We start from the raw sequence: 24,914 nt of genomic DNA, 5'->3' as shown, positions 1-24,914 counted from the left end.
TCGTGTTCGTGACGGGTGGTCACAAATACTCCTCACAAATTTTAACTACGAACATCGGACATCTTTTCCACGGCACTACCGTCGCCTATGAAGATCCTGTCACCGACGTCGCAGAGTGCTTCTCATCCGAGTAAATTAATGGTGATGACAATTTTCTTGACCGTATCGACCTCAATTCGAAGCTCTCAGACGAGAGGAAAGCTGCACTTCACGACCTTCAAAGGAATTTCAGTCTTGCTTCACCTCTTTCTCTAAAGTCCGCCAAACACCCCTCACCAAGCAGCAAATAATTACCGAGGATGATGCTCGCCCTATCCAACAACATCCCTACCATGTCTCTGCTAAAGAACGCTGAGGCGATTCAGACGCAAGTAAAGGAGATGCTCGACGATGGAGTCATTCAACCATCCAGCAGCCCATGGTCATCGCCAGTGGTTCTAGTGAAGAAGGATGGAACACTACATTTCTGCATTGATTACAGGAAGCTAAACAGCATCACAAAAAAAGATGTTTACCCACTCCCTCGGGTCGATTACTCTCTCGAAATAGATTTCATCCATTGATTTAAAAAGTGGCTTTTGGCAGATTGAGGTTGATGAGTGAGACCGAGAAAAGACGGTGTTTGTGACCCCAGACGGCCTTTATAAATTCCGAGTTCTTCCTATTCGGCCTCTGTTCTGCTCTGGCCACTTTCCAGAGGATGATAGATACCATTCTCGTGGGCTTGAAATGGCAAAGCTGCCTTGTTTACCTCGATAATGTAGTCATATTCGCTGACACCTTTGAAGAACGCCTGAAACAGCCTAAAAATGGTACTGGAAGCGACTCGCTCAGCTGCACTCATGCTGAAACCTCAAAAATGTCATTTCAGGCTATGAAGAGCTCAAATTTCTTGGACATGTTGCCAGTGCAGATGGAGTTCGCCCCGAGCCAGACAAAACTGCAGCCATCGCCGCTTTAACTGTTCCATCAGACAAAAGAGTAGTGCAACGTTTCCTTGGCTTGTGTGCTTACTATCATCGATTTATTGCCAACTTCGCCAAGATAGCCAAACTGCTCACGCGACTCAGCCGAGACGATGTACCTTTTGCCTGGACCACAGAGCAAGACACAGCTTTCGCAGAGCTACGACAGCAAATGCAGACAGCACCTGTACTTGCCCATTTTGATGAGGAGGCAGATACAGGAGTCCACACAGATGCTAGGAACGTCGGACTAGGGGCTGTCCTTCTACAACAACATGGCCGTGTTGAGCACGTCATAGCTTACGCCAGTCGTACTCTCTCGAGCTGAGGCCAACTACTCTACTTCAGAGAAAGAATGCCTGGCAGTCGTGTGGATGACGACAAAATTCTGGCCTTACCTCTGCGGCCGTCCCTTCAAATTGGTGACTGATCATTACTCGCTGTGCTGGCTGGCAAATCTCAGAGATCAGTCTGGCTGTCTTGCTCGGTGGAGTTTGCGCTTGCAGGAGTTCGACATCACTATTGTGTACAGGTCCGGGCGCAAACACGAAGACGCCGATGCGCTTTCCTGCTCACCTGTGGGACACCCTTCTCTGAGCTCGGAGGATGACAATGGTTTCCTCGGGGCCATTTCTGATTCTGACTTCATGTCCAGGCAGCGAGCAGACAAAGAATTTCAACCTTTTATCAACTACCTGGAAGGCTGAGAATCTCAACTTCCTCGGCATATTGCTCGCAAGTTATCTACCTTTTCTCTCAGAAGGGTCATCCTGTACAAGAAAAATGCCCGTGGCAGTGACAAAGCCTTTCTCCTTGTTGTGCCTACTGACATGCGTGACGACATCCTCTTTGGATGCCACGACGAACCCACGTCAGGACACTTGGGCTATTCGCGGACTCTCGCGCGCGTGCGCCAGCAGTACGACTGGCCACGACTTTCGTCTAGCGTACACCGCTATGTGATAGGCTGCCGCGAGTGTCACTGCCGCAAGACACCACCTGTGAGACCTGCGGGCCTACTTCAACCAATTTCACCACTTAGGACCTCGTTCGACCACGTGGGAATGGACCTTCTAAGACCTTTCCCTTTGTCCTCCGCTGGAAACAAATGGATTATCGTTGCAACGGATTACCTCACTTGTTACGGCGAGACAAAAGCACTGTCCCGCGGCACAGGTTCCGAAGTCGCAAAGTTTTTCGTACACCACATCGTCCTGCGGCATGGCGCCCCGTCGTGTGTGATCACGGACAGGGGCACATCCTTTACAGCACACATGATGGACATTTTCAGACTGAGCTGCAGGAGTCATCGAAAAACAACAGCCTACCATCCATAAACGAATGGACTGACGGAGAGGTTAAACAAAACCATTGCAGACATGCTGTCAATGTATGTGGACGTGCAGCATAAAACTTGGGACGAGATTCTTCCGTACATCACGTTTGCCTACAATACAGCAATACAGGAAACAACGCGATTTTCACCTTTCCGTCTTGTTTACGAACGCAACGTGCAAACCATGCTCGACGCTATGCTTCCGTGCGACACAACCGATGAAATTGCTTACACGCCGAGCACTACACTCAGTACGCCGAAGAAGCCTGCCAACTGGCTCACGTAAACATCAGTTACCAACAAAGTGCCGATGCACGACATTACAACTTCCGCCGTCGAGACGTTGCCTACCGTCCCGGCGACCGAGTCTGGGTGTGGACCCCTATTCGACGTCCCGTCTTGTCTGAAAAACTTTTAAGCCGCTATTTCGGACCGTACAAGGTTCTGAAACGTGTCAGTGACGTTACTTACGAGGTATTTCCAGACGGCGCCGTGTCTTCGCGTCGTCAGCTTCGGCCCGAAATTGTGCATGTCGTACGACTTAAGCCGTACTTCACACAGTAGCTCTTGTGCCGGTGTGGCATCGAGTCGATGATTTCAGAAGGGGAGGACTAATGCCACCTAGCGTTTTGGGGAGAAAGCACACAGAGAAGACGAGAAAGTAGAGGATCCGACTGGACGGTTTTGAGCCAGGACAAAACCACCTTGTCAGCTTGTTCAACTTGTACAACTGTGTGACAATATGATACTACGTACGCTAGTGACTGCAGCTCCTAAAAAAATGTGGTGTCGGCTCTTACGCCTTTAAAAATATTCAGAGAGCACTTGTATGAATAATTACAGCGCATGCGCCGCGATGGACAAACCAGGCTGGCGCTAAGATTAAGGTTCACAACACAAATTCCATTGCACGTTCAGTAATTACACACAGATCATTTGCGGCTTCCTTCAGGGGCAGACGTGTGCTTTTGGGTTGGTGCTTGCTGCTAAGTTTGGTGCAAGAATATTACTAGGAGCAGAAACCGCTTATGTGCAATCACGAGCAATATACACACATCCTTTTTTCAGAAGCTGACGTTAAGCACGGGTAGCGCAAGGGTCTCTGCGTTGACATGACGACTTCGCTGCAGCCGAATTCCGAATACTGCATATGCGATGACAACAACTATAGGGGCTTGTTGATAGGTCCTCTTGTAATTTGTTGTACCGCAGGAAGAACGACACAGGCATAAAACACACACGAGACGGCACACAGCGCTGAACGACCAGCTGCGAACAGCTGTTTTCGTCCGCCATTTCTCCTCATATTGAACTTCATAAACCACTGTTGCGCACTCCAAAACAAATTAAACTTTGAAGTGTTTTTAAATTACAAAATGCACGTATTATTTGGTCCTAATAAAGAGAGGTCAATTATATTATAACGCGTACGTCTTCTTCATTACATTAAAGGAATTATGTGGCGTCTGCGACAAAACTCGCAGTCATGTAAATGAGCCCTCAAAAAAACGCATTGCGACGCGTGCGACCGCACCGATTTTTTTGCTCCAGTCGCAGCATGTGAAATGGCCTTAACAGCGCTGGTAGTACAGAAAGGCACGTGCTCCCGTGTTCACGCTCAAAAAGATCGCGACTCTACATGTTTACAGCAAATCTGAAGGTGTACCAGAATTTAAATACGAATAGTGGGACGTACTGCTTCATCAGTAAAGTGTACTTAGAAGACCTGGATGTGGAGAGCTTGGGAACATAACAAGGTATAGAGTATAAGTATAATGTTCAGTACAGTTTTCTGTGGGAAAGGGAACATGAACTTGACGCAGCTCACTAGATCAAAATATATTTTGCTATGTTGATCCGTGATCATATTTTATATAAGTATACACTTTATTTCCCTGAAAATTGCGTTGGTGTCTTATTACCTAAAGGATGTTCGACTTGCAGATCAGCGATTTTTGTTCACAGGCTAGAACAGAACACTGCACTTCTATGAGTCGCGTATTTATATCTGTTGATATAAAATCAAACAGTTTTTAAGCGAAGAAAACATATGTTAGATTGATGGGTATCGGCTTACCTTCAGTGCGAACGTTTATCAAGTTTTGAATAAACTGTATTTTAATTTCAAGCTTAGTCTGTTTCTTTATGCAGCTTTCACTCTAAACTTTTTCTAGGGTATGTGGGCTTAATAAAATAACATTATGAACACATTCCTTGAGACTTCTCGGAGTGCAATCTAATGTTACTGTCGAGATGAATGAAAGTTGCATTTGGCTGGCATATCTAGAATACTCATCTTTAAACTGCAGCGCGCACACAAGAAACGAGGACAATAAGGGGAAGGTAACAGACCAGGTAACAGACAGTGCCTGTCTGTTGCCTTCGCCTTATTGTCCTCATTTCTTGTGTGCACGCTGCAGTTTCAAGATGAATAGCTACCAACTCCCCCAACTTTCAGCACTATTAGAATACTCAGTTTGTACCTAAGTAATCAAGTCACAAATTTGGGGATGGCGCATAGGTGAATCACCCGCAACTGCATGTTATGCACAATGTCCAAGTCCAAAAAACAAATAATATTCGTGCTGCATCTAATGCTGTGCGCTGACAAAAGCGGCGTTTTTCTATGCGCAAGCGTATTTGAAATCAGCGATGGGTAGTGTGAAGCCACGAAGGAAGCGAGCGCCAGAGGTGGAAGGTGCATGGAGGTGGAGAAGAGAATCGCGTGCCGGGGAAAGTACGAAGGAGTTAGCCGAGGATGGATAGATGGATGGATACTATGAGCATCTTCTTTGGAACGGGGCGATGGGTTGCACCACCAAGCTCTTGTTATTATATTGTCTAATGTCGTACCTGTCATAAAAAAAGAATTCTCATCGCCAAACTTTCTGAACCCCTATTTGGAACATTGTTTTTGTACACCTCCATTGCTTGTCGTTTCCATACTTTTTTCCCACTAATCTTCGAATTGCCTCTTACTAATATTTATTGCGGACATGTTTACTTTCCCCCTGCTCTGGCTGAACCCAAGTGCTTCAGGGAGGCCAGAGGTGCCTAAATCGACCGCTGGGCAGATATCTTCACATTTTAATAGAACATGCCACATCGTTTCCCTAGTTTTACCGCAGCAAGCACATGCTTCTATTTCCTTATTGTACCTCGCTTTGTAAGTGTGAGTTCTAAGGCATCCTGATCTTGCTTCGTAAAGTAGAGCTTCCCATTGAGTTATCGTAAATTGTTTCGGAATTATCGTTAATTGTGAGCGTGCGGCAAAGCAACACCGCCTAGATGAAAGTCTAGCTGGCGTTGAGCGAAGCGAGGGAGGAAAAAAAGAGGCGAAGTGTCGCAGAGGAGGAGGGTTGGCGGCGGCGCGCTTGATGGACCCACCCATCTCACAAGCAAACATGAACACATCACATTCGATGACCGCGGACACTTGTTGTCAAAACATTGGCGCAAGGAGAAAGGGCGCGTGCCACCATGCGCGGCTTCGCCACTTTCCTCCCTTGCGCCCGATTCGGCTCGCCGTCGCATGCTTTCACTCACACACACAGCTTACGTGGCGCAGGGATTATGTTATCACCCTTACGGAACATCGCAGCGACCACGACGGCAGAAATGCGCCTGGAGTGTTCAAATCTTTACCATCGATATTATATAGGAATGGCAGCCTACGCTTGCATGTAACCTGCTTTTATTAAGTAAAACGTCACTCTGTTTTTAACAGCGGAGCTGTTTAAGCTCTTGGTTAGGCCGCGCAGTGCGAGCAAAAAAAAATCCACGCCATTTCCATGAAGTGAATACTGATGAGTGGGGCGAAGCTCCAACGCTTATCGGTAAAACCGTGAAACATTCGCCTACACATCATATAAAGACGTGACACGTTGTTATGGGGTGAATGCATGTACAGTATAGACCACGTATAACGTAACCGCTTATAGTGCAGGACCGGATATAGTGCGGTCTTTTCAGACTCCCGTTAATTTTCATATAGCACTGTAACACTATAACACTTTTCCTATAGCACTATAAGCGATATGTATACACATATCGCTTATAGTGCAGTTGCGGGAAACGAAATACCGCTTACAGTGCGGCTGCCTGGGAGTACGAAAGTCAGCGGAAACGGTGAACGCTCCCCTCAAACGGGCGCCCCAAGGAGTGCTCGAGGAAGAAAGAGAGACGAAGTGGAGGAGAAGGGCACGTACCAGAATCTTGAATGCGAGTCACGAAATATCATGGCGCGGCGCGCATAGCGAGCGAGGGCCACGAAACTGCCAACGCCGGCCAACACTCACTTCACGATAACGGCAGTAAATGAAACTTCAGGGAGCAGGTGGCGCCGGCACATCACGGCGAAGGGCGCACGCGGAGACCGTGGAACGTGAGGGAGGAGGGCGGCAGGGAAGCGGATTTCGCCTTGGCAACTTCGCAGGGAAAGGCGCCGCCGCTCCAGCCGGCCCAGTGCCAGCTCCCCGAAGTTTCATTTTCTGCAGTTATCGGGAAGCGGTCGTTTGCCGGCGTGGGAAGTTTCAGCGCCACTGCTTCTCTCTGCACCGTAGCCGCAGCGTGCAAGGTCAACACGTGACTAGAAAGTTGAGGAAGCATAAAGGAGAAAGAAGGGTTCACTGCCATTTTCTACGCGTGGCTACAGTAGCGTGGCTGAGACGTCGGTACGTACACTCATGTTCCGGCGCAACGCAGAATCGGCGACCTTGCCATTTGAGAGAGGGTGAAATTTCCGCCGCATTTTTTTTTTCTTTCTTTTTATTTGCTTTGTTCACACGCGACATTGAGGGGTCTCTCCTAAGGTTTTACTCTATGGCGGTGCTGGAGCAATGCTGGTGGGAGGCGCCGCCGCGTGATTTGGTTCGAATTAATGAGACTCGACTGTAAATTGAATGCAAATGTTCTAGCCGCATTCTTCGCCTGCTGCATACGCGTGGTGGCTCGGTGCACATGTTTTGCATATGTGCAGGCCTTGAAAATTGTTGCTTTGGAAACCTGCTTATAACGAACCTCCATATAACGAATTCCTGGATATAACGAAGTTTTTCTATTCCCCGCCATCACTTAGAAGCACATGTATTTGAGACCTCTACGTAACGAAGTAGATATAACGAATTTTCCCCTCCGACAACCTAGAGATTTCGCCCCAAATTTTGTCATTTTTGCGTGAGCAGCAACCGGAAGCACCTTCTCCGCCGCGACGGAATGCGAAGCGAGCGCATGTGTGCGTGCGTGTGCGAGGCGGGCCTGCATACCTCGACCCGGCGATCTTGCCGCCGCGGCATGATCTTTCCCCCTCCTTTCATTCATTCAAACCTGCTCCGGCCGCTTGCTGCAGCTGGCCTAGCCCGCCAAGCCGGCACTCTCTCCTTTTACAGTTGATGTTGCCGACACGCTGGTACACACTGTGACACACCACACTCGATGAGCGCGGACACGCGCTGTCAAACGCTGGCAGCGTGTGGAAGCGCCGCTGGAGAAGCGAGCGAAGTGACCTTCGTGCTGTTGTCTATCGCTTCAACGCACACTGAGCGCCGAGAACACACAGCACGCACAAAGCTATGAGCCTGCCGATGCACTTACACTGCTAGACTCTGCCCCAACGCAGATCGCTTTCAAGATACGGCCTGCGCCACCGCGCGCCGCCGCGCAGTACGCAGTTGATGCCAGAGTACAGTACAACGCCGCCCCGCTATCCCTCCCTCCTCACTCCCTCACTGGTGCCTCGAGTGCAACGGAAGAAGGCGCGAAGCTTCCTCCCTGCTTTTCTTGCGTGCGCGAAATTAGACGCGGTCATCGGCTCCCCTTGCATGTTTTCACTCGCACATACAGCATACGGCGCCGGCGACTTTGTTGTCGCTCTTGGACTTTATACGGGATATCTATGAGCCAAAACCAATTTTAGGGCCACAATGCGTCATAGATACCATCTTTACATAGCAAATACGGATCTCATGGGCCATACTTTTGCTAGCGGAAGCCGAAAATACGTCATAGTTGTCGCCCCCGGCACTTTGGGCGGCCAATGCCTTCATCAAGCCACCAAGCCAAGCGACATGAAAAGTCAAAATGGCTGCTCGGGTTGGCACGGGGTGGCAGTTTCGCAACGTATGATGCTGGAACGGTCCCACAGTTGCGATGCAACAGCGGGGTTACCAATGCATTGGGTTCTATGGGAGCTGTGCCGGGACCGGCCGAAAACGACCGCCGGAAAAACGCAGCCCATGGGAACGTAGCATCGGGGTTCTACTGTAACACTATACGACGCTACGACGCCATCGTGACGCTCTCTCTTCATTTCCGATGCCTCGCGCTTGTGCGAAACGACACGCGTCCACTCATCCAGTACCTGGTGTGACACTCCAAGGATGAGTGCTTCGACGAAAACGGAAAACGGGTGCGCGTTACAATTGAGGGCGCGTTAGAATCGAGTAAATACGGTAAGCGTTTCTTTTTCGAATTTTTGTGCCGAACCTGCATATAACAAAATCCTCTTTATAACGAAGTTTTTCGGGAATTTGTCAATTTCGTTATATTCAGGTTTAACTGTAGTGTGGTACCGCTTATAGTGCGGATATTCGCGACTCCGGCGACTTACGTTATAAGCGGTCTACACTGTATATACACTTATATAAAAAATTTTATTATTTACATATCGATGCAATTATATACATAATGTACATGTGTTGGATACATAATAATATTTTACCTTACGGACCACAAAGAAGGGTTGTTCCCAATGAGCTCTGGGACCCGTATCCCTTTGAAGATTACAGCTTTGTGGTCAGTGAAGTACGTGGCGAGGGGGTCTTGAATTAGAGGGTCGCCGCTGCCGCATCCTCTGCATAGATGGTGGCTTTTGCTTCCTCCCGGCGCTGGCGTCTTTCTTCTGCTTCGCGGGCTCTCACCGCAGGGTCTTGGCGGCGAGCCCGAGCTGCTGCTGCGTTGCGAGCCCGCCGCGCCGCTGCTTTTGCCTCTGGGGTGTTCATGATGAGTAGCTGCATGGAGATGTTCGCTAACTAGTGCGCGCGCCGAGTGTGCAGCGGAGCCGGGTAGTGCAGGTGTGTGCCGCGCCGCGGCGTGTCATCTAGTGGGGCCCTTTGAATCATAGCACAGCTGCGCCTCTAGCGGGAGCAATGAGAACTAGCGTACACGGCGCGAGGGACCGAGCCCCGGCTAGAGGAGCTTCGCTCCTAAAACTCTGCCTGGCGATGACGTCACCGTGCGTTGCCTTGGGTTGCTCCACCCACCGCCTGACACACTTCCGCCGCACGTTCGACTCGGGCTGGAAGCTTCTGGCTACCCGCGGGCGGCCAGAACCAGCCAGGACGATTTTGCTCTGGCAGCTCTCTGGAAGTTCTCTCGCTAGCAGACGACAAAAAGAGGCGATAAGCGCTCGCTGCCATCTTTGTGGGGACTTGACGGATTGCAGCGCGAGTGCTTGAGTACTTTTACCTCGCTACTCGCTTGCGTCGAACCCTAGCGCGCGCCGCCCCGGCTGGCGTGCTTTTGGACTCGCGTACTTGTCGGAGCGATTCCTGATGTCGATGCGGTGCGTGGATCACTGATTGCATTACTTCTAGCATTACTTTACTAGGATTCTGATGCACCGTTCCGCCTTGCGAGGCGATCCCATACGAGTGGCAGCAAACCATTTGAAGCTTTCTGTTTGTGTCCCATGATGCTTCTTCTCGGCCCTCATGCTTGCATGGTATCTTCATGTGTTCCGCGCAAGTTGTCGAAGTTGTAGACGGTCATTCCCGCACATTGCGGTACCTTTTTGGTTCATGTCTTTTTTTTTTTTATGGTATCCGTTTTCACATTGCTCGCGTATGTGCAGTGATATGTCTTTTTTGTGCAGTTAGCGTAAGCATTGCAGCTAACCCGTGTTCGCTTCGTCTCTCCGTCATATCTTGGGTGGCAGCTCAAAACTGATGCGTTCAAACTATATATAGGCCGTTGATGTTAAAGGAATGCACTTGTTGAGATGAGTAATGGCCACACATACATTAGCTTTATTATTGCTCTCATGATCGACCAGTAATATTTTTCGTGTGAAGCTTTTTGCAGGTTACAGGCGGCGTGCATTTTCACGCGCCAGCCGCAGCCCCAGCTCCTTCAGCACAGGAGCAGAATTAAGAGGAGCACCATCAGCCGAAACAAACTTTCTGAAATCGAATTCTAGCATGTACTAAATTTTATGCGCATAACTAGACGTACCTGATATCCTGCTTTTTCGTGTGTTGTCAAATGATGTCAAATGTCGCCCGTGGTTGACGTGATCGCTATACGAGCAGGCATACTCTAGCGATCGCTTTAGCGATCCCTTAGGTGCGATTTCGCGTCTTGGAATCGGACGCGTTGCACGCCGTTTGTTGTGCTGTGCAAAGTGAGCCGGACAGTGCACGTCCTGTGCCAAGTTACGCGAAATCTCGCAAAAGTGATTGTATTCCTGAATGCAACTACTATATATTTCCAAGCAAGGCAAAAATGGGTCGACTACGCCGTGTGCGCGCCGCCCACGCCTGTCGCTGCCATGCTGATAGCATGTTTACATTTCTCCTGCGGCCAGCGGTGTCTCAGCGTTCGATTTTGCAAACTTCGGACAGCTCCGGGTTGTCTTGGGATCCCAGCCTACGTGACTTTCTATCAGAACCGGAGCTAGCTGGCTGCCGTCTGGCTGCCAGAACTCAAAAAATTGAAGAAGCCCAGTGCCAGCTTCTCTACAGAGCCAATGATGGCGATGGAAGTTTTCGGCTCTACGGTAGTATGCTCGCTTGCGCACAATGCCACAAAGATAGTGGTTGTGAACAAAGTGAATGGTGCTGTGCAGTTGTCACCTGTACCATTGCTTTTGTTGGTGAGGCAGTGCCTTGGCTTTCCAAGTGCCATGTGGCCACTGCATATAAGTAGATCTACATAAACAGCCAAAGAAGCTGTGCTTATTAGGGTGAATGGCCATGATGAAAATGTGCTCTTGACAGGCAGGGTGCTGTGCAGCATGCCATCGCTGGACTGCTGTACCTAGATTACTGATTCATCGATGATCATGTCTCATACCACACACACAGGGTAGACTGATGGTCATAGTAGTGAAATTCAGGCTCATGGATAACCCGCTAGCAGCTACTGCAAATGTGCCTACCAGTTGTAGTACTGTGCACTTACTGGGCAGAACAGGGTAAGCTCGAAGGAAGCAGAAAGATTTGACCTGATCTTGTGCAAAGCAGCCTAAACTGTTAGCGTCAAGCAGTCAATGTTGCATGAAACGTAACTGTACTTTATCGTGTCAACACTCAGTATGGATATGAAACACCTCTGTATCATTGACTGTCAAAAATCACTGAAGCACAGCATTGTGTAAAAGTCTGTAAAATAATTTTTTATACCGCTGGCATTGTAAAATAGACTGAAATGAAACTCTGTCCTGAAATTAATTTTTTTTCGGGCTGCCCGCGTTTGCTGCCCCTCTTGTGTTCTACGAATTGATCGTCGACTGATCATGATAAAATCTCCTGCTTTTCGATTGGCTGCTCGACATGATCTTCTTTCTGACTGAGCACTTTCACTCTCTTCTTTTTCACCCATACTGCTGCATTAGTCATTGACTCTGTCTGCATCGCATATAACCTGTTTCGGTCGATCGTGTGGATCCGTACGGCCCTTGTACTGGCAGCAAGCATGTGCCATGGAAAGACTTGTGTGCAGCAAGGTTGCTCACCTTGTTGTAACAGAAAGACAGATATGTCATGGGTCTTTCACCAAATACAGTAGTACATTGTTGATACAATCCCATTGTGTATGATTTCCCGGCGCTAACATTTGCGATCAAGAATACAAAAGATTACCCAATAGGGTTAACTTTTTACTGGTTCATTGTTTCACGGCAAACATGATATTTCAGCACCAACATTCAGTACATTGCCAAACTGCAATCGTATGATAAATTTTCCTGCCGCTATATCCCATCTATACGTCAACAAGAAAAGGCGCGAAGCGCTTCGCGATTGAGAACAGTAGCTGCACGCCGCATCAGCTTCCACACAATACTTGTCCGCCCGTCTCACGTGAAAACACCGGCACATGCTCAGTTTCTTGAGTGCGAAACATTAGGCTCATGTGGCGGAAAATCCGCCGTAGTCAGTGTTGGCGTGGCCACTATGGTCCGAAAAGTCAAGTGAGCCAATCGGGGCAGTTGATGACGTCAATTTAGGCGAAGATAATTAAAGCAGGTTTAAATGGACACTAAAGGCAAATACTAAGTCTACGTGGCCTGTTTAAAAATTTGGAGGACGCTTAAGCTTCACCTTTAAGAGTGGAACACGATAGCATTCAAAGGTCCCTGACTCCTTCTCAGCTTATGTAACCATAACGTTTACTGTTATGTGAATGCTATGCACGAAGGCAAGCTTTCTGGTAGAAACGCGGCGCGTGGGCCGATCTTTTGTTGTTGTTCCACACTTTTAATATTTTAGTCTGAGAAGATTTAACATCAAAGGTTTTCAAAGGTGTGCTGTCAGTGTTTTGTTTCATGACATTTGTTTGTGGGCTGTTTTTCTCAAAATTCTGAGGAATAACTTGGCAAAGAATGTAAGACAAAGTATTAGCAAATTTAGTGATAAAAGAACTTTAGAGCCGTATAAAATATATACTGCAATTTTGTTCACGGGACGCCAACACCGGCTACAGCCCCAACACTGGATTTTATGCGACACAGGGCCCCTAACGCTATCACGTTAACATTCCAGGAATCTCGCAACGCTTGTGTCGTGCCAAGAAAGAACTTAGTTTACGAGAAAATTGCATCTGAAGGGTCTGAAAACCTTTATCGCAATTGAAATCTCCCGCCACCCAACCGGGGAGCGGTGACATTGAATACACCATCACCGCTGCTGTCGATGAGTAAAACGGTATGATTTTCTGCACAAAACACAAACATACGGTCATAGAGAAACCGAGCCAAGACAGAGCGGTGCATTCGCCACTGCAGCTACTTTTGGTCAAGTGGTGTGGACCGTTTCGGCATCCTGCGACATCACATGGAAGTGGAATTCTCTGCTACTCGCAGTTTGTGCGAGTTTCGCGAGCTAGCAAAACCAGCGCAGCACTACGTGATAACAAAACTGCTTAAACATGAAAGCACAGGTGGCGCAGAGTCGAGCAAAAACGAAATCTTCTGACCGGTTCTTGTCTTTTTTTAATGAGTTCTTTTTTCTAAAAATGAAATAGAATTGGATAAGTCGCATTTTTTTTTGTCTTATAATGCAATGCAATGATGTTTTTATAATGAGTGGTTGAGTACTAAGGACAGGATTTAAATAAGGAGTGCCTCCATCATCGGGCAAGTACTTGAATGTCCCGGGGGAGTCTCTATTGTGTCCTGCATTTACCTCAATTTCTCGATTACTAAGGCTCTAACATTCGCGATAACATTGATGCCTTAGAGATTTTCAAGCATTAATCTATCACTTTAACTTGACTTAATATTTGCCTTTAGTGTCCCATTAATTAAGGTAGAGTTCATTATGGCGCTCGAACCCACAACCATTGGTTGTAGTGAAACCCACGACCTTTGGTGTGAATTAAGGCACAGTTAAGAGAGAGTTAATTAAAGCACTCGAACCCACAACCTTTGGTTGGAGTCAAACCCTTGAATTTTAGTGGTTGCAATACTTTCGCAATATTCCATGTAGAGATAACTAAGTGCCCCTTGAATTCTTCCAGTATCAACAAATCTCCTCCCAGTATCAACAAATCTCCTCCCAATAGCCAACCCTATTGTGATAAGCATCTTCAGCTATCTGTTTTACAGCGGGTGGGGTGCAGTGCCATTGGAAGCGTACTGCATGCTTTTAGTAGGTAATTACCCTAATGCGCCGCCATTCCTTGCTGCACACGGTGCAATGTGAGCTTCATGTTTCGCTCCGGCAGCATCCGGCGTTGCCCACCAGGTCGATTTCGTCTCGGTTTTCTGCCACCGTTCTCAAACACCACACCCTAGGAAAACAATAAAATGCACCTCGGACCACCGGAGCCCCACCAACTCGACATGCATTTCCGTTTCGTGCCGCAACGATTCGCGCAACGCTTTATATTATGTAAATGTCAACATTGGGCAATTTTTAGTTACTTCAGATCGTACGTTTTCCTGGTTAGTACATTTTTATTGCATTTTTTTCCAGAACGTACGAACAATGTTCTACTATATGCTAATAGGAAATATTGTATTGATGAATCAAATTACTCAGTCGTTCACTATTTTATTTCTATTTGTGTATTCTTGTATTTGCACCCCCTTAGTTGAAATGCTGAAAATCACAACCGTTTCTTACATGAGTGAATAATAAACATGAAAGAGTGCATGTTTTGTTTTCGAGAGATATCTACCTTTAATTTTGGCCTGATGTAGTCCAGAAGGCACATGTTGGTGTCAAAGTTAGGCAGGCAGTAATCTTTCAGCAAAGCTTGTCTGAAGAAAGATATTCTAGAATAGTTAATTGTTGGGCTAGTTGGTTTTCTGTAACTGAACAAGTAACTTGGCGCAATAAAAAACACAGACAGAAGAAAGGCAAACAAAGACAAGCGCTTGACTTTGTCCGCCTTTCTTGTGTCTATGTTTTTTATTGCGCCAAGTCACTTGTTCAGTTGTCTGAAGAAGCCAGAGTTTGCATCTCTCATTACTTTGTTGCAGTACCAAGGCAGCCACGACGTTGCAACATGGTGGCATGGAATCCTGTCAACTACAACCTAGTAAGTGAGTTATTACTAGGCTTGGCACTTTAAGCGCTTCTTTCATGCCATAATGTTTTGTAGTTTTCCACTGGTTTATCTGGAGTGAACAGCTCAATTTCATCAATTTGAACCTGACAGTGGAGAGCGAAAATGCTTCCCAATTGATCACACCGAAACGTGTTCACACACGTCGCACAAACTACTGGTGCTTGACTTTTGCTTTGTCCATACCAACCAGGGTGACCCCCCACTACAGCTCCCGTCTTCAGCTGGCACCATCTTATCCCTGCCGGTTTCCTCATTTCCATCTTCCCCTGTGGTTCCGTTTACATGGCACCCATTCTGTAAACCTTAAAGGAGCATCTCGATTATCTGCCCTACGTACTACAGTTAAACCTGGATATAACGAAATTGACAAATTCCCGAAAAACTTTGTTATAAAGAGGATTTCGTTATATGCAGGATGGCACGAAAATTAGAAAAATAAACGTTTACCGTATTTACTCGATTCTAACGCGCCCTCAATTGTAACGCGCACCCGTTTTCCGTTTTCGTCGAAGCACTCATCCTCGGAATGTCACACCAGGTACCGGATGCGTGGACGCGTGTCGTTTCGCACAAGCGCGAGGCATCGGAAACGAAGAGCGAGCGTCACGATGGCGTCGTAGCGTCATATAGTGTTACAGTAGAACCTCGCTGTTACATTCCCGGGGGCTGCGTTTTCCCGGCTGTTACGTCGTTTTCGACCGGTCCCGGCACAGCTCCCTTAGAACTCAATGCATTGGTAACCCCGCTGTTGCGTTGCAACTGTGGGACCGTTCCCGCATCATACGTTGCGAACTGCCACCCCGCGCCGGCCCGAGCGCCCATTTTGACTTTTCATGTCGCTTGGCTTGGTGGCTTGACGATGGCATTGGCCGCCCAAAGTGCCGGGGACACAACTATGACGTATTTTCGGTTTCCGCCAGCAAAAGTATGGCCCTTGAGATCTGTCTTTGCTATATAAAGCTGGTGTCCATGACGCGTTGTGGCCCTAAAATTGGTTTTGGCTCATAGATATAAGGGTACGGCCACGCTAGCGGCAAAAAACGCGCGCGTCATGCAGCAAGCGGCAAGTTGCCGCGCGGCCGCGAGGCCACCGTGGCAAGTGCGTCTGCGCGTCTCGCCGCGCGGCTGCGCGACAAGATCTCCCGCGCTCTCCGAACAGGCGAGCAACACCGCGAGCGCTCGTTGTTTCATGCGAGACACGACGATCGTCGATTGAAAACCCGGTGCAGACCGGCGGCGTTCCGGTTGCGATGGCTCCATGACGTCACCCTCGTCGGTCTTGATTGGTTCTTCATCTCGCGGCACTGCGGCATTTGCCGCAGAACCCATTTCGCGCGGCACGCCGCAAGACCCCCGATTCCTGCCACTTTTGCCGCGCGTTTCTGGCGCGTGTTTTTGCTGCGTGTTTTTGCCGCTAGCGTCGCCGCGCGCCGTATGCTGTATGTGCGAGTGAAAACGTGCGAGGGGAGCCGACGACCGCGTCTAAATCTCGCGCGCGCAAGAAAAGCAGGGAGGAAGCGCGCCTTCTTCCGTTGCGCTCGAGGCACCGGCGAGGGAGCGAGGGGGAAGGGATAGCGGGGCGGCGCGCGGTGGCGCAGGCCGTATCTTGAAAGCGATCTGCGTTGGGGCAGAGTCTAGCAGTAGGTGCGTCGGCGGCTCGTAGCTTTCTGCGTGCTGTGTGTTCTCGGCACTCAGTTTGCGTTGAAGCCATAGACAACAGCACGAAGGTCACTTCGCTCGCTTCTCCAGCGGCGCTTCCACACGCTGCCAGCGTTTGACAGCGCGTGTCCGCGCTCATCGAGTCTGATGTGCCACAGCGTGCACCAGCGATCAGCTGGAAAAGGAGAGAGGCCGGCTTGGCGGGCTAGGCCAGCTGCAGCAAGCGGCAGGATCAGATTTGAATGAAGGGAGGAAGAAAGGTCACGCCCGCGGCGGCAAGATCGCCGGGTCGAGGGATGCAGGGCCGCCTCGCACACGCTCGCACGCACACGTGCGCTCGCTTCGCATTCCATCGCGGCGGACAGGGTGCTTCCGGTTGCTGCTCGCACAAAAATGACAAAATTTGGGGCGAAATCTCTAGGTGGTCGGAGGGGAAAATTCCTTATATCGAGGGGGTCTCCCGCTGCCACTTCGTTACGTAGAGGTCTCAAATACATGTGCTTCTATGGAGTAACGGCGGGGAATCGAAAAACTTCGTTATATCCAGGAATTCGTTATATGGAGGTTCGTTATAAGCAGGTTTAACTGTACATGTCTGTCCAGCTCCATTTCTGTCTGTTCATGTCAAATAGAATATCGGCTAAACCCATTGCACCACGGTCTTCTTGTCTCCTTATATTCTGACTAATTTTTTGATCCAGCGCTCGTCTTTACTCCTTTTCAAGCAGAATTGTTAACCTCGAAGTTTCTGCCCCATATGTTAGTACTGGTAGAATGCAATGGTTGTACACTTTTCAAGGATACCACTAAGCTGCCAGTCATGACTTGTTAGTGCCTGGCGCATGTGCTCCAACCCCTTTTTATTCTTCTGTAAATTTCTTTATCATAATCAGGGTTCCAAACGTACTATTGCTTAGATTCTAGAGGCTGACTGCCAATCACATATTCTCATTCTCTTGCCAGGCTATTGTATGTTACCTTTGTATTCTGCATATAATCTTCATCCATTCTCTTACACTTTGCTGGCTGATGTCCCTAATTATTTGTTACAAGTCATCTCCAGCATTGCTAAACAGGTTAATGTAATCTGCAAACTGCAGGTTGCTCAAATATTTACCCAGCCTATGCTTGAATGCAGTCAAACCTGGATATATCAAACCCACATATAACATGTATAACAAACAGCAGTAATATCCCCTTAAAAATTTTTGTGTAAAATTTTTATTTTATATGTATATTGAATTACCTATATATATCAAACTTTTTGTGATCCCCTTAAGGTTCGATATATCCGGGTTTCTACTGTACTTAGAAACATGCAGTGGAGAGATTATCTCTCCTTGCCTGGGGATCCTTTCTTGATTGGTATTTTTCCGCTTTTCTTGAGAAGGGTTTAGGGTAGCTGTGGAGTCTTTACAGACATTTCTTGCCACAATATTTACATATACTTCCTGTACTTCTTGATTATGCAATGTCTCCACCACTACTGGTATTTATACTGAATCAAATGCCCCTTTTAATCAAGGAAAGGCATATAGAGAGCCTGGTTATAATCTGCAGATTTCTCACTTACCTGATTGAATACTTACATGAATGTGAAGCATTGTTGAATAACCCTTTCTAAATCCAGCTTTTTCTCTAGGTTAATTGAAGTCAAGAGTTGCCCCTAATTTTATTGCACATTGCATTCGTGAATATTTTGTTCAACACCAAAACCAAGCTAATCTGCCTGTAATTTGTAATTGAGCAAGTGCTTCAGAAAGTGCCAGTCAAACTTGAGAGTCAGGCTCTCATGCCAGGCAGTATCATGCAGTAGGCAAGTGCCAGTATATACTGGCGCTTGCCCGGTGTAGGGCGAGATATGCAATCATCTTATGCATGGCTGCATGTAATGATTGCCCTACGAATGTTCATTGTCACTTAAACACACAACAGAGCATGGCTCATCATTTCTGCTTTTTTTCTGAAAAATAGTTCATTGTAGCCATAACTGAAAAATTTTACCGATTTTAACTGTGCGGTGTTAATACTTTCATACCTCATCATCATCAAGCTTGTTATTATGGACAGCTCAAATTATGGGCAACTCTATGCAGATAAAATTTACCAGTAAGTATGCCTCACTTATGTGAAAAATGCGTCTTCCCATGGAAGTGAGCAAACTTCATAGAAGCAGATGTATTTTAGTTTTATAAAAATATTATCATTGTGAACTCTTAAGCAAACAACCTGGGTTTTTATTTTTGAGCAGAATTAAAACAAAGGGTTTTCCTTTCAAGATTCCGTGCCTTACAGTGACAAGATATTGCCAAGCAACTATGTTTTACTTTTTTGCCAGTGGTAGTTTTCAGCAGACAAGCGCTGTTATCAAATTATCACTCAAGTGCAAGACACACCTCCAGTATTCCAAATTTCTTGAATGCTGTCACAAATTCTGTAGCAAATAAAGCATGTATTGTCAGATTGTGTGTGTGCCCATATTTTAATGTACACAAATACGAGCAGTTGCTGTGGAATGTACTGCGAGTCAGTATATATGCAGAGGACACACTTGACCCGTGAGACCAGGTTCAGTGAGCGTTGACTGTGCTTATCACTATCATTGTGCTTTGATTATTGCTTGCCTTTCGTGGCACAGGATTGCCTAATGAAAAGCTAGATTCTGAACTCGCACTTTTGGCAGTCTTTTGGTTCTTCGCTGTCGCTAATATGTGATGATATTGAAGCAATACACATTTCCACTTTTCCACAAGGACAAAAAATAAATCTGCCATGAGGAGAGAATTAGGCATCAAAAGTTGCCATAAGCAGCTGCATCCAGAGCATATGTATGTGGACACAAAGCCCCAGAGAAGCTTTCAGTTATTGTTTTTTTTTTTTTTTTTTGGGGGGGGGGGGGGTGGCAGCGTTTCTGCCTGGAAGATACAGAAAGACAGCTCCACATCTGAGAGTATTCATGGTGCTTGTACAAGAAATGACCAGACATCTGCCTGTCTACCTTTTCTGTTGCTAGGACTCATTATGATAGATAGCTCACATAATAAGCAATTTTGGCTGGAAACCAAAGTGCCCATATTAACAAGGCATAGCTGTGCGTGGCTTTTAATATCGCTTCTCAAGAGTTAGCATGTTTTGCTTCATTATGTCTATACAGTCAAACCTACCTATAACAAACCCAGATATAGCAATCGATCGGTTATAAGAAGGACATTTCATGGCATTTATGATTTTCCAACACTGCCTATTGAAACTGTGTCAAGATGTAACGAACATTTTGAAAAGCACCGCACTGTTACATCGAACACTTCAACCTTGGTCTTTGTACAAGAAAAGCGCATGGTGAGGTTTCGAAGCCCGGAAGCGAACTGGGCACATGGCAGCTCACCCCCCTGCTCCAGTCTGACCGAGATGGAGATTCGACCGCCGAGATGAGCGAGCGCCGCGCACAGATTTCAGAAGTCATGAGAAAAGTCACTTTGTTCAACCAGGCTAGGGTGATTTACAGGCACGGTTACTCCAGCGTGCGCTTCAGAGCGAAGCAGTTACAGCATTCAACGGCCGTGGCCTCCGAGATTGGCGGCACACTTCTTCGTGTGGCACCTTGCAGAGACTGCACGCAATCTCAGAAGCTACTGCCATGGCACCCTCGTGTTAGGGCGATTCTCTGTGCACCACGTTATGATTTTGACCAGTGTGAACCAATGGCTGCTCAAGCGTTGCTGTTGATATTCACGCAACACGAGTCGGCGTGAGCACGGCACAATGCGCCGCAGCCATGCAAAGTTGCAAGGAGTTGGCGGTTATGGTTCGTCAACACTTTGTTTAAGTTGTTGCTGATAATGATTTGTGATGGCGTTCTACCTTATGGAATTTGCACTTTTTCGGCCAAAGCGATATGGAAAAATGTAACTTCGTGGCTCTCGGCGTGTGTGCGGCCAATGCTGCAGCTGTAACGGCAAGACATTTGCAAAATGCCAGCCTGCAACAGTAGTTTCCGCTTTCCTGCCAACGAGAACGCTTTGCTATCATATGCAAAAATCACTCGTGTCCCACTGATAGTAAAATACTATATCGCAACCTCTTGGAGAAAAAAATGGCGACAGATGCACTCGTAGTTTCGAAAGGGCAGGTGATCGGAACTGACTGGAAGCTGTTTCGAAGGAGCTACGCTGCCACATTTCATTCTTTCGATGACGTATTAACGTAAACTGGCAGTTAGATGCAGAAAACTGCTGGGAACAAAAATGAAGGTACTGAAAATTCTATTTTCAGGCCAAAGTGCTGTCGAATCGTACGTAGCTGCATGCCGACGCTAGCTACAGGATCGTTAATTTTTGCGTGATTTAAAGGGTAAGTCCACAAAGCTAACTACTGATCCAACGACTGCTTTTCACAGAACTATTGAGTTTGTTATAAACAGGTTTGGACTAGTTCCTTGTGCCCCTACTCACTATGTCTTGACTGTACTTGGCCAGGATTACTGTGACTCATATTCATGGCACGCCTATGCATCCATTTGGAATTTACAGAAAGGTTTTAGAGCCTTTTCTGTGTGTTTTGTGTCTCTCCCAGAAGAGTTGTGCATTTGGTGTTTGCATATGTTTTGCTCCTCCTTGTGATGTGTGCCCCACTTAACATCTCAGCTAGCTGCCTGCCTGGACAAGCACAAGGGGGATCACTCCATCCACATCTGGGACGTCCAGAATGCGGCCATCCGACCAGTCGAGCTGGGTGAGTTGCCATCACAACAACTGGTTGCCTGTACGCATTCTAAATTTGTTGGCTGGTTTTCGCTGTATGGACAGTGCTGATGATTTCTGTTGGCATCCCCTTCGAGATAGGACACAGTTCTTATCGCCTGGCAACAAGTTCGTCCCAATCTACCACATCCCTAAAGTGCAAGATCCAGTGGGCTACAAGCAGCCACAACCAGCGCTTCGTGCGTGTACTAGATCTGTGTCGGGACATTGTTCTCGGCAGGGACTTTTTGAGTGCAACAGGCATCTGTATACATGTAGCACTAGGCGGATGGACTATTGGCACCGATCTGCAATGCACTGTGCCGTTCGCTAAGCGTGAAAAGGGTCCAGCCACAGTGCTCGCAATAGAGGAAGAGTCGTGCCACTTGCACACCCTCTTCGTAGAGGTTCTTGCAGCTCCTGACGTAGGGTGTAGCATTCCATTCGAAAAAAGCAAGCACTGCACTGTTGCAGCACAACTACAACCAAGCATTAAGGGAGTGCTTGACGAATTCAGCCCTTTGTTCACTACAATCCCTGGCTGTACCACCCTCGCTCGGCACTGCATAAACACTGGGGATAGTGTGCCTTTGAGATAGAAGCTCTGTCCAGTGAATGCTGAGAAGCAGAAAATCACTGAAGTACATGAGCTCCCAGAGCAGGGTCTTATAAGGCGAAGCAGCAGCCCTTGAACTAGCGCCCCAGCGAGCAACACGAAGTTATCATCAGCATTTATTATCCTTTAAAGGCCCTTGCGAGTACAGTTAAACCTGGATATAACGAAATTGACAAATTCCCGAAAAACCTCGTTATAAAGAGGATTTCGTTATATGCAGGTTCGGCACAAAAATTCGAAAAAGAAACGTTTACCGTATTTACTCGATTCTAACGCGCCCTCAATTGTAACGCGCACCCTTTTTCCATTTTGGCCGAAGCACTCATCCTTGGAATGTCACACCAGGTACCAGATGCGTGGACTCGTGTCGTTTCGCATAAGCGCGAGGCATCGGAAATGAAGAGCGAGCGTCACGATGACGTCGTAGCGTCGTATAGTGTTACAGTAGAACCCCGCTGTTACGTTCCCGGGGGCTGCGTTTTCCCGGTTATTACGTCGTTTTCGGCCAGTCCCGGCACAGCTCCCATAGAACCCAATGCATTGGTAACCCCGCTGTTACGTCGCAACTGTGGGACCGTTCCCGCATCATACGTTGTGAACTGCCACCCCACGCCGGCCCGAGCGGCTATTTTGGTTTTTCCCCCAAAGTGCTGGGGGCGACAACTATGACATATTTTCGGTTTCCGCCAGCAAAAGTATGGCCCTTGAGATCCGTATTTGCTATATATAGATGGTGTCTATGACGCGTTGTGGCCCTAAAATTGGTTTTGGCTCATAGATATTCCGTATAAAGTCCAAGGGCGAGAACGCAGTCGCCGCGCGCCGTATACTGTATGGGCAAGTGAAAACGGGCGAGGAGAGCCGATGACGGCGTCTAAATCTCGCGCGCGCAAGAAAAGCAGGGAGGAAGCGCGCCTTCTTCCATTGCGCTCAAGGCACCAGCGAGGGGGGAGGGATAGCGGGGCGGCGTTGTACTATACTCTGGCATCAACTGTGTACTGCGCAGCGGCGCGCGGTTGTGCGGGCCGTATCTTGAAAGCGATCTGCGTTGGGGCAGAGCTTAGCAGTGTATGTGCGTCGGCGGCTCGTAGCTTTGTGCGTGCTGTGTGTTTTCGGCGCTCAGTTTGCGTTGAAGCGATAGACAACAGCACGAAGGTCACTTCGCTCGCTTCCCCAGCGGCACTTCCACACGCCGCCAGCGTTTGACAACACGTGTCCGCGCTCATCGAGTGTGATGTGTCACAGCGTGTACCAGCTAGCGCTTCGGCAACATCAACAGGAAAAAAGAGAGAGTGCCGGCTTGGCGGGCTAGGCCAGCTGCAGCAAGCGGAAGGATCAGGTTTGAATGAAGGGAGGGGGAAAGGTCACGCCTGCGGCGGCAAGATCGCCGGGTCGAGAGATGCAGGCCTGCCTCACACACGTGCGCTCGCTCCTCATTCCGTCACGGCGGAGAAAGTGCTTCCGGTTGCTGCTCGTGCAAAAATGACAAAATTTGGGGCAAAATCTCTAGGTTGTTGGAGGGGAAAATTCGTTATATCGAGGGGGTCTCCCGCTGCCACTTCGTTACGTAGAGGTCTCGAATACATGTGCTTCTATGAAGTAACGGCGGGGAATAGAAAAACTTTGTTATATCCAGGAATTCGTTATATGGAGGTTCGTTATAAGCAGGTTTAACTGTGTTACATAATGGGGGAGGGACAACGTTAGAAATATGTTGCATACATCAGTCGTGCGAGTTGTCACAAAAATTAAACATTAATAATAAAGCTCAGACACAGTAAATCATTCAAGTAACAATAAATAAAATAAACAAAAACATTACGTTGACTAAGCTCTTACATGTTGGATAGGCATAATAGGGGGACAATGTTCGCTAAATGTTGACATACATCATACATGTTGAGTTGTTACAAGAATGATGAATTAATATTGTTACGTATAAAGATGCATGGAAATGACTATACACAGGTATATTTACAAGTGCATATGCATGTAGCTCTGCCCAGATCAAACAGCCCGTGCCTGGTTAAAATGTCATCCTCTTCATCCTTTCAATCATGACAGGCTCGCTCTTGGTCACTGAAATAACTTCCGTAGCAATTGTAGTGACAAATACCGGCGCCAGCAGAGGACGAAGAAGAAGACATTTCTTGTTGTTGGTGCTCGCTCTCGCTCCGCTTGGCCGTTGCCTGTTTCTGGCCTTCATAAAAACGCCAAGCGCATCTAACCTTGAACGCGTCTTATCAATTGGTGGAGGTGCTGGTTCCCTCTTCATCCTGGAACTCCGTACCCGGACTCTACCCCCCGCCTCGGCAATTCCTGACGACGCGCCACAGCAAGGTGCTCCCGCACCACCGGTGGTCGCCTGCTCCGGCGTACCACGACAGCGAGACCCTGTCATTTTCAACGGCACCGACGAGGACGACGTCGAGGACTGGCTCACTTCATATGAGCGGGTAAGCGCCCACAATAAATGGAATGACGGCGACAAGCTCAGCTACGTCAACTTCTACCTGGCGGGCGTAGCACAGCTGTGGTTCCACAACCACGAAGCTGATATTGCCAACTGGTCCGCCTTTAAAGCGAGCTTCGCGGAAGTCTTCGGCCGACCCGCTGTTCGCAAGCTCCGCGCAGAACAGCGCTTACGCGGTCGCGCCCAACAATCCGGCGAGAACTTCACGTCCTACATCGAGGATATTGTGGACCTCTGCCGTCGCATCAACCCTGCGATGTCCGAAGCCGATAAAATCAGACACATCATGAAGGGGATCGAGGACGACGCCTTCCACATGCTCATAGCCAAAAATCCC

The 24,914-nt window shown here is 47.9% G+C and overlaps 1 protein-coding gene across 2 annotated transcripts in view; it reads left to right on the top strand.

Moving 5' to 3' along the window:
• The window catches only part of LOC119441295 (GATOR complex protein MIOS-like), a 341,599-nt gene that overhangs the window by 61,703 nt on the left and 254,982 nt on the right, over positions 1–24,914 (top strand). For both annotated transcript variants that reach the window (XM_037705922.2, XM_049661128.1), the window contains exons 7-8: positions 15,002–15,060; positions 21,393–21,480. In XM_037705922.2, the coding sequence (XP_037561850.1) occupies positions 15,002–15,060; positions 21,393–21,480 (147 nt within the window). The remainder of the gene's footprint in view (positions 1–15,001; positions 15,061–21,392; positions 21,481–24,914) is intronic.

The sequence above is a fragment of the Dermacentor silvarum genome, chromosome 2 (genome assembly GCF_013339745.2).
Source record: "Dermacentor silvarum isolate Dsil-2018 chromosome 2, BIME_Dsil_1.4, whole genome shotgun sequence".
In the NCBI taxonomy this organism is placed as follows: domain Eukaryota; kingdom Metazoa; phylum Arthropoda; class Arachnida; order Ixodida; family Ixodidae; genus Dermacentor; species Dermacentor silvarum.
Note: the sequence above shows the minus strand (reverse complement) of the source record. Positions and strands in the feature narration are given on the sequence as shown.